General features: G+C 46.4%; 1 protein-coding gene across 1 annotated transcript; it reads right to left on the reverse strand.

The window, feature by feature from the left end:
• Positions 1–3848: 3848 nt before the first annotated feature.
• Positions 3849–9454, reverse strand: AVPR1A (arginine vasopressin receptor 1A). Its single transcript, XM_069851164.1, has 3 exons — positions 9191–9454; positions 6965–8168; positions 3849–4864 (listed from the first exon to the last, which is right to left on the reverse strand). The coding sequence occupies exons 1-3, from the start codon at positions 9452–9454 to the stop codon at positions 4581–4583; spliced, it is 1752 nt and encodes a 583-aa protein (XP_069707265.1). The 3' UTR covers positions 3849–4580.
• Between the last annotated feature and the right edge of the window lie 444 nt (positions 9455–9898).

The raw sequence follows: 9898 nt of genomic DNA on the forward strand, positions 1-9898 counted from the left end.
ATGTTTCCAATACTGTCCTTTGCTCTCAGAGCAGTGAGAAAGTGCAACATCTCCAATCCTGTCTGCCCTGTGCATCCCTCCTCCCCTCAAAAAACATTTGGAAATAGTCAATGGCTTGGAAATGTGCAAAACTTTCTTCTAATCTTCCCTGTTTAGAAGAAAGTCTACCTGCACCCAGTAACATCTTGCTGCAACTGGAACTAGAGTGGCTTGCCAATCTCACTGTACAGCTGGCAAGAGAGTTTTGTGCTCCTGATGCTGCCTTACAGCCTTGCTTTTCAGAAACATAGTAACCCAATGGACTGTGTCAGGAATCCAGCTAAAAATGTCCTTATGAAGACCTAAGGCTAATTTGCATGTAAACTGTTACTCCGAGCAAGTTTATACCAAGGCATGACGGTTGTGCAAAACCAGCAATACAATATTAATCCACTCACACAGTGCCGATCCAGGACTTTCTGCAGGATTAGTCCTGGGAGAAGCAGACCCGTGCTGGCTGGCTCTAACAAAGCTCAGCAGGGAGTAGTCGTGATTGTTGTTTGCTTCTTTTACATGCCTGCACAAACTGTTTTGCATGACTCCCTCTACTTTTGAGAATTCTCTGCCACTTACAAGACTAGCTGAACAGCCTTGTGTGAGGGACTGTTACCTGAAGCAGCCTGGACTGCTCCCTTTGGAGCAGCTGTGATCTATTCCTGCTTCTTGAACTTGTTCATTTGTGTATCCTATAACTCCTTTACCCAAGCAGCAAGTGCTACATTTCCCAGGGAAACCCATTCCTAGGCAAAACCACGGAAAACAGTCTTGTAACAGTAACTAAACCTCCAAACTACTGTTCGAGCACACCATCTCCTTTCTGTGTCCTCGGTCTTCCATGTACAGACCAGACTTCTTTCCATCCTGTATAGAAGAGACTGTACACTGAAACTCATGGAGATACCTTTAGAAGAGGCCATTGTATTTAATTAGTCCTTTCTGTAGGTAGGGAATTCAGTCTCAGACCTCTCTTACAGAGTTTACCCTACTCAGAAAGTATATCTGTATTTCAGCAAGAGCTGCACTATAAGGTCTGGGTTCACTTCCCAAAGCTGGGCCACAAGGACATACCCTGAGATGACATCCAGCTGCCCTTGTTTCTATATGCATGAATTGGAAAGGAGCACATGTGCACTTTGATAAGGTCATTCAGTCTGGACAATCTGGAACTGGCCACAAGATTTGCTGCAGACAAAACCTTTGTCTTTGCGGGATTCGGCACACATGAACTGTGTCTTCTTCTAGTGTTTGTCTTGACATGGTCACACAAAAAATCCTTTTCTTTTTTTCTAAACAAACAGCATGTTTACTTACAAATTTAAAAAGAAATTAATGTAAAAAAGTTTTTTGGCAACTTATATTTCCTATTTAAAAGAATAAAATAATTTCCGTCTCATGTATAGTCTCACATGCTCCACTTCTGCCATCCAATTTTCTTTAAAATGCTGCAGCTCTAGTAACACAAGCACAAATAACGGAGTGCAGGCTCACCCATTCAATTGTGTTTTACATTAGAAGCTAAATCCTTTCTTCCACTAAATAAAAAAAAAACCAACAAAAAACAACCTCTCCAAAACATGAGTAAACGCTGTGTTACATGCTTTAACAATAGTAACAGAATACAGTGGAATGCTGACTGCACATTTCTTCTTTGCATGAGTCCTTCACCTACTATGTGTAATAGAGAAACATTTTAGTTTTGTTAGTTTTGTTCATACCTTATAGCTTTACATGGAAACAACTCATCAATATGAATGAAGAAATTTTATGTTTTGTAAAATATAGGGAGTGTAACCTGATAAATTTCTGGCCCTGTGAAATCTAGTCAAGCAAAAGAAACAAAACGCTTCACATCAAATAAGGTGGTTTATTAGAGCAAGTTTCCATGCTTAAAATGTGCGGTGGTTTCATAATTTCTTGTTTCCTTCTGTTTTCACTAGTGTGCCAACATGGTAACCCAAAGCAACTGTTAAAAAAAATGCATCTCTACAGACTGACAGTTAAAAAAATATGGGATTCATCTTCCAGTGTCACAAACATGTGAAAAAACAAAACTCTATATTTACAAAAAAATGCCTGGAAACCAAATACTGCTAAAATAGTGTATCAATTTAATTGGAAAAACTGTAGAATGCTCACAGGGTTCATTTATGCTGACGAGCCCCAGATGCAAATCTAGATGTTGTAACATATTTGGAAGAAGATGAAAATTGTACTTTTGAGTCTTTTTTTTTAATATATACTTATCATTACCCAGCTTAGTTTTATAATCACTATTATTCTACATTTCTTTTCTCTTTGTCTTCTCTGTTTGAGTATAGCATTATGGATAATTCAATTCCACAACCATTACAACTCTGTTAGTACAGCTAATTGCTTTTTTAATATATATTTTATGTACAAAAAGAGTAGTAGCACAAATAACAATCTAGGTAAAGGATAGTGTACTTAACTTGAAACATTTGCAATTTCAGTAATAGTGAATTACCTACTTGCAAAATATATGCAATACATATAAAGTGCACAAATACACACACACCCCCAAAGCCATGGCATGCATATTTTTGCACTAAAATATGACTTCAGGTTCACAAAACCTTTAATTATTGAGAGCTGTAGTCACATCGGTGAACTAAAGGTGGTCAAAAAGATTGTCTGTTAAATATAGCCATGTCACCACACTGTCCTTTGAGTTCTAGCGTTTTGGACAACAGAAACAAAACACTAGGCTAGATCGCTCTCCTGAAGAACAGAAATGATAACATGAAACACAGAGAGAAGACCTCAGATTTTCTTTAGTGACAACAAAACCTTTTTTTTTTGTTGTTGGGATTTTGGGGGCTATATTCTTTCCTACTTCTTGCCCAGAATAGTCACTGGTATGTCTGGAAGCTCACAGAGTGGACACTTGGTTGAATATAGCCTCATCTAGCTCTACTAATTTCTGCTGCCATTATTGAGAGAAGCATGGGGCCAGCACCATCCACAATGAAAGCTGCAGTTGCAGCCCCCCTTTTTTTTTTTCACTCCTCAAGCAATGAGGAAAGTAATCATCTGGTTCACCTGGCATTGCTGGGTTAAAAACAAAGGGAAACCTGCTGCTGAGGTTCTTCCTTGCAAACATAAGCATGCATGTTATGCCTGTGACCCACTGCTCCAGCAAGCCAGTTGGGACAGTGTCCAAAGTCCTGTGTGTTGCCAGGGGTATGCCTGGATTTCATGATCCAGAGAGTTTAGGAGCAGACAGGCAGCTTTACTTCTTGAATTGATCCTCAGGACTTTAAAACCGCAGCAAAACTTACCCAAAGAGCTTCAAAGTCCAGTCTCCAGGCAAAAGACGGACTCCATGGCAAGACATAACAAGATTATTGACAAGCTGTAGGAACTACATTTGACTTGGCACGCATTGTAGTGAAAACAAGCACACCTTGAATGCTTTATAATTAGTAAATGTGTTGTGATGACTTTTTGTTGCAGTTTACTGCTAGATTTAAGGCTTATATCATCATGATCTTCTCCCCCGCAAAGAAATCCCAAACCCAACAACACTGAAAATTTTTGTGTGTTCCCAGAAGACATTTCAGTTCGATTCTGAGATCTCGGTCTTGGAATATACTGATTATTCTGCTCTTACCAAACAGCAACATTCTCCCAGAATTATGGGGCTATTTGCATGACAACCAAATGTGGCTTGAGCTTAGCTGTCTTAGTAAATCTAAAAAAAAAAAATATGCAATTTTTACCCATAAAGCAAGTGGTTCTGGTAGTTCTGATGCTTTTCTTGATGTATCCATTTGTGACAGTCATGGCTCGTTATACTTATTTATCAATTTTTTTAATTAGTTTAAAAACATCAAGGTAGATGCAACAACACATACGCAAAAAATGTTGTACAGTTTTCATCAACTTGAAGAAGATATGTCACCCCAAAAATGCAACCCCACAATACACATACAGACATCGACAGCACTGAAGGATTTTTCTTCACAAGGACTGTTAAATTTCATTAGCTGAGGATTGCTAGACCTTTACAAGATAAAGCAGTATGATCAATTAAATTCCAAATAACTCACAGCCTGTTCCCTATCCGGACACTTAGACCTTTCTCCCAAGCCTTTTCTTCCTGTCTTTAAGACTAAACTGTGATCTGACTTGTACAATCTTCTTTCCCTGTGACTCCAGCTGACAACCATGAGAAGTTTTAGGCATTAACACTAGAGAGTGGAGTTACCCCAACATGTGCCGACTCTACTATTTTTACTGCTTTGAACAGCAAACAAACAATGAACTTAGTATTTTAGAAACAAAAAGAAGTTAAAATAATAAATCCTATTTAGAAAAATAATAGCTTTATTGTTGTCACACCTTCCTTATAAGTTCCCCAAGTCCTAAATACCTTTCAGAAATAATTTACATGCTGCAGATTAGCTTATTGAGCAAAGTGGCAGGTTTTGTGTTACAGCCATCTTAGTCATCCCTTGTTACCGTGACCGGTGCCTTTGACCAGCATAAAGTGCTATGCTGTAACCTTCCCAAGATGTGTCTCAGGTTGGAATGGGGATGAAACTGGTCGATTTGGAGTGTGGCGACTCTCTCCAGGTGTTCAAGCTGTGAGTTGGGCTTCTGTTGTTGGTAAAAGAAGTCTGGCGCCTGCTGTTGCTGTTTGAATCTTCTTTACTCAGCGTCTGCTTTATTTTTTGGCAGCAAGGGAAGCTCTGTATGCAGTCCTGCAGGAGATGCCCACTGAAGAACATGTAGATCCACGGGTTACAGCAACTATTCAGACTGGCCAACAGAGCTGTGACGGTAGTTGCTGTATTTTCAGAATCTAGGGAAGAGGGAAGAAAGTGATTTAATCATGAGAAGAACATTTGTACCATTCAGTCAATTACTTCATGAACTGCTGGATTTATTTTCCTGAATAATTCTACTTCCAAAAGTTGAGCAGCAGCATTTGGAATGCATATTGAGAACACAGTAGGGAGAATTTCATTTATGTAAAGCTGCCATTGGAGTCAATGGGAATTTGTCTGAACAGACTTCAAAAAGTCATCCAAAACAGTGCTTTAGTCCTGTTTCCACTGCTGTTTATCCACTGGTGATAACCTCATGCTTTAAATACTGAGCAGTTTTTATTCAGACTTTGGTTTTAAAAATTGGTCACCCTGGGAGGAAAGGCAAAATTCCCACTGATTTCCCACTGCTTTCGATAATACTGAATTGCGCCGTATAATTTTGCATGCTGTAAAGGGTTGAATGCTCAAGTAACTACTATCTTGTGAATCAAATCTGGATTTCAGAGGTTGAACAGATTTTACTTAAGGGAAAAATGGAAGTTACCACTATGCCATAAAGCATTTATGGTATTTTACCTTCGATAACTAGATAAATTATCAAATACTCTAAATATATATTTAGCTTAATCAATTATTAGAGAATTTTCTTTGCTAATACTTAATCTCCAAAGAAACATAATCCCTGTGTTACGCACTTCTGTGGCTTTCAAGCATTTCTTCAAACAAAGTTACCAAATATCCATCTGTTCAATTAGGTTTGCATTTATTTTGAAGTAAAAAAAAAAAAATATTTTTTTTCTTCTGCAAGCCTTTATTTCCCTGTAAGGACACCCATTTTAGCCTTAACTTTAGTCCCATAGTAGAGGCAGTTGATGCTCCCACTATAATAAGTGGGAATTTGGGGATATTAAAAAATAACAGCAAACTTGACCTAGTGGGACGTGTCCCTGCCCGTCGCAGGGGGGCGCTGGAACTAGATGATATTTAAGGTCCCTTCCAACCCAAACTGTTCTATGACTGTATGATTATCAATTCCAAAATTTTGATTTACATCTTTTCCATTATAAGGGAACACGGTATGCATTATTATGTTGCCTGTCACCCCCCCCACCCCCGCAATAACTTTTAAACTTCTTTCCATGTAGATTTGACAGAGGAACAGTTATCACCGTAATACGAAGTTGCTGCTGCTTCAAGCTGACTCGAGGCGGTACCCAGAGGTGATGCCCTGCTGAGGGGAAGAGTTCAGGGCGTGCCTAGCCCCGCTATGAGACAGCAGGGAACACACATGCAAGGCAGGTACAGGAAAGCAGGGTTAGTGAAGTCCCCTGCTCGTACAGTTACTTGTGACATAGATGTCTGTATGCTTAATGGCAACACAAAAGGCTTCTAAAGTTGTATTCAGTGGCACCTTGGAATGGAAGAGAATGTTGCCAGTTTGAGCTAAGGCAGCCAATTTCTGCTGATTTCGCTCGGGGTGAGGGGGTCTGCCCGCTGCTTGTGGCCCCGGGTGTCAGAGAATCACAGAAGCACCAGGTTGGAAGAGACCCACAGGATCATCGAGTCCAACCATTCCTATCTGCTGCTAAACCATGCACCTTAGCACCTTGTCTACACGTCTTTTAAACACCTCCAGGGAAGGCAACTCAACCACCTCCCTGGGCAGCCTCTGCCAGTGCCCAATGACCCTTTCCGTGAAAAAGTTTTTTCTGATCTCCAGCCTGAACCTCCCCTGGTGGAGCTTGAGGCCATTCCCTCTTGTCCTGTCCCCTGTCCCTTGGGAGAAGAGGCCAGCTACAACCTCCTTTCAAGCAGTTGTAGAGAGCAATAAGGTCTCCCCTCAGCCTCCTCTTCTCCAGGCTAAACACCCCCAGCTCCCTCAGCTGCTCCTCAAAAGGTTTGTTCTCCAGTCCCTTCCCCAGCTTCGTTGCTCTTCTCTGGACACACTCCAGAGCCTCAACATCCTTCCTGTGGTGAGGGGCCCAGAACCGAACGCAGTATTCGAGGTGCGGTCTCACCAGCGCCAAGCCCAGGGGAGAATCCCCCCCCGGCCCCGCCGTTCCTGACAGGAGCCAAGACGCCGCCGGCCCTCTGGGGCCGCCGGGGCTCGCCCGGGCTCCCCCGCCACCTACCGACCCAGGGGAAGCGCTGGTCCCAGACGGACCACATCTGGATGGTGAAGAAGGGCGCCCAGCACACGACGTACGCCGAGACGATGACGAAGGTCATCTTGACGGTGCGGATCTTGGCCCGGGAGATGGCGGCGGCGCCCCCCGCGCAGGGGGCCAGCAGCGCCCCGCGCCCCGCGCCCGCCCGGCCCCGCGCCCCGCGCCAGATGCGGCAGCAGATGAAGCCGTAGCAGGTGGCGAGGATGAGGACGGGCGCCACGAAGATGCCGGCGGTGATCCAGGTGACGTAGGCTCGCGGCCCCCAGGGCATGATGAAGTGCGCCCAGCAGTCGTACACCCGCGAGCCGCTCTCCACCTCGCTGAGGGAGAAGATGAAGTACTGCGGGGTGCTGAGCAGCAGGCTGAGCGCCCAGGCGGCCGCGATCATGCCGTACGAGCGCTCCGTGGGCCGCCGCAGCGTCTTCAGCGGGTGGCACACGGCGATGTAGCGGTCGGCGGTCATCGCCACCAGCACGTACGCCGAGGCGAACATGCCGAACACCTGCAGGTGCTTGACGACGCGGCAGAGCCCGTCGGGGCCGTGGAAGCGGTGGGTCACCTCCCAGCAGAGCTGGGGCAGCACCTGGAAGAAAGCCACGGCCAGGTCGGCCAGGCTGAGGTGCCGGATGAAGAGGTGGACGCGGGACGCCTTGCGGGGCGTGCGGCGCAGCGCCAGCAGCACGCTGCCGTTCCCCGCCACCGCCGCCGCGAACGCCGCCGCCAGCACCGCGATCTCCAGCTTGGCCAGCTCCTCGTCCCGCCCGAACGGGTCCCAGCCGCCCCGGCTGCCGTTCGCCGCCGGCGACACCGACCACCCGTCGGGGCCGGGCTCCCCCGCCCGCCACCGGCTGCCGTTCCCGGGCCGCATGGAGGGGGCCGCGCGGCCGCCGCCGCCGCCTCCCGCCGCCTTTATCCCTCCGCGGCCGCCGGGCCCCCCGCCCTCCGCCGGGCCCGCCCCGCCCCGCGGCCCCCGCGGAGCCGCCGCGGGAGGAGGGTGTCCGGGGGCTGCCCCGCCGCCGGGAAGTTCTAATCGGGAATAAAAACGCCGTCGTGGCCGTGCGGAGCGGGCAGCGCCGCCCCCGAGCCCGTTCCCACCCCGGGGAACGATCCAGGCTGGCTCGGCTCCCAGAGAAACCCCGTCCCGGGGCTCGGCGTTGCCAGGATAAGCCTCAGCAAAGCAGGCGATTAGAAAAATCAGCAAAAAGTTTCAAAGCGGCCCACCTAACCTAACGTTTTCAAAGGTTTCAGGTGAATGTCCTCCCCCTGTTGGCATATTGGTCTAAAAAAATGGGGTTTCTGCAAGCGCAATCAAAATATCGTCACTTTCTGGAGAGTTCCTGGCAGTGGGTTAATAAAATCTCTGCTTTAAACATCTTTGAGCTGAAGAGTTCCCTCTCTCTTGGTAGAGTGGACTGACAGAATCATAAAATGGTTTCGGTTGGAAGGGACCTTAAAGATCATCTAGTTCCAAGCCCCCTGCCGTGGGCAGGTTCACCTCCCACCAGCCCAGGCTGCCCAAGGCCCCATCCAACCTGGCCTTGAACACCTCCAGGGATGGGGCAGCCACAGCTTCCCTGGGCAACCTGGGCCAGCGCCTCACCACCCTCATGGTGAAGAAATTCCTCCTTATGTCTAACTGAAGTCTGCCCCACTCCAGTTTACACCCATCGCCCCTAGTCCTGTCACTCCATGCCTCTGTAAGCAGTCCCTCCCCAGCTTTCTTGTAGCCCCTTCAGGTACTGGAAGGTCACTAAAAGGTCTCCTCGGAGCCTTCTCTTCTCCAGGCTGAACAACCCCAACTCTCTCAGCCTGTCCTCGTATGGGAAGTGCTCCAGCCCTCTGATCATCCTTGTAGCCCTCCTCTGGACCCATTTCAACTGTTCCACATCCTTCTTTTGTTGAGTATTCCAGAACTGGACACAGTTCTCCAGGTGAGGTCTCACAGGAGAGGAATAGAGGGGCAAAATCACCTCTCTTAACCTGCTGGCCACACTTCTGATGCAGCCCAGGATATGGTTGGCCTGGGCTATAAATGCACATTGACTCCTCATGTTGAGCTGATCAATGACCACCCCCAAGTGCTTCTCCTCAGGGCAGCTCTATAATCACATCACCCCCCATACTTTATTGAAACCTCGGATTGCCCCAGCCCGTGTGTAGGACATTGCGCTTGGCCTTGTTGAACCTCACAAGGTTCACATAGGCCCACTTCTCCAACTTGTCCAGGTCCCTCTGGATGACGTCTTGTCCTTCCAGTGTGGCAACTGCACCACTCAGCTTGGTGTCATCTGCAAACTTGCTGAGGGTGCACGCAATCTCGCTGTCTATACCACTGGTGAAGACATTAAACAGCACTGGTCCCAGTAGGAATCCCTGAGGGACACCACTTGTCACAGATCTCCGTCTGGACTTTGAGCTGTTGACCTGGCACTTAGTGCCAAGTTCTGTTCCCATTGCAATGCGTCTGGATTTACACCCTGATTTCATCAGAACCTGAATTTTACCCTTCAATTAGAAACTGTTTTCTTCAGTCTCATGAAAATGCACAAGGTTAGAACAAATACAACATTAGATGTCAATCCTACTTTGTTTTTAATAAAAAACGCTGTGTCTGCTCATATGTGGTGTCAGTTAAATTTAGTTGCAAAAAACACGTGGGGTTTTTCCTGCTGGTTCTACAAGGAGAAAGAAAAATGGTGAAGAATTAAAGATTAAATATTCTTTGATCAAAAAGATGTTTCCGAAGGTTTTGACTGCAGAAAATCCTTCCAGCTTAAAATACAAGACCATGATTAGCTTCTGAACGTGTTAGAATTGTGCAAGGCTTTATCCCAGGCTGTTTTCCTTAGTCTGGGCTTGTGAGAGGGTATGTACACCCACACCAGCCTGCCAGTACCC

This window comes from Phaenicophaeus curvirostris, chromosome 1, assembly GCF_032191515.1.
Source record: "Phaenicophaeus curvirostris isolate KB17595 chromosome 1, BPBGC_Pcur_1.0, whole genome shotgun sequence".
Classification (NCBI taxonomy): Eukaryota; Metazoa; Chordata; class Aves; order Cuculiformes; family Cuculidae; genus Phaenicophaeus; species Phaenicophaeus curvirostris.

Excerpts from the sequence above, each read along its gene's own strand:
- AVPR1A (XM_069851164.1), bottom strand. The coding sequence starts at position 9,454 with ATGGGAACAGAACTTGGCACTAAGTGCCAGGTCAACAGCTCAAAGTCC. Across the intron at positions 8,169-9,190 it reads AGTGGGCCTATGTGAACCTT|GCTTATCCTGGCAACGCCGA; the intron begins GTGAGGTTCAAC and ends TGCTTTGCTGAG. Across the intron at positions 4,865-6,964 it reads CCAGCGCTTCCCCTGGGTCG|ATTCTGAAAATACAGCAACT; the intron begins GTAGGTGGCGGG and ends CCTCTTCCCTAG.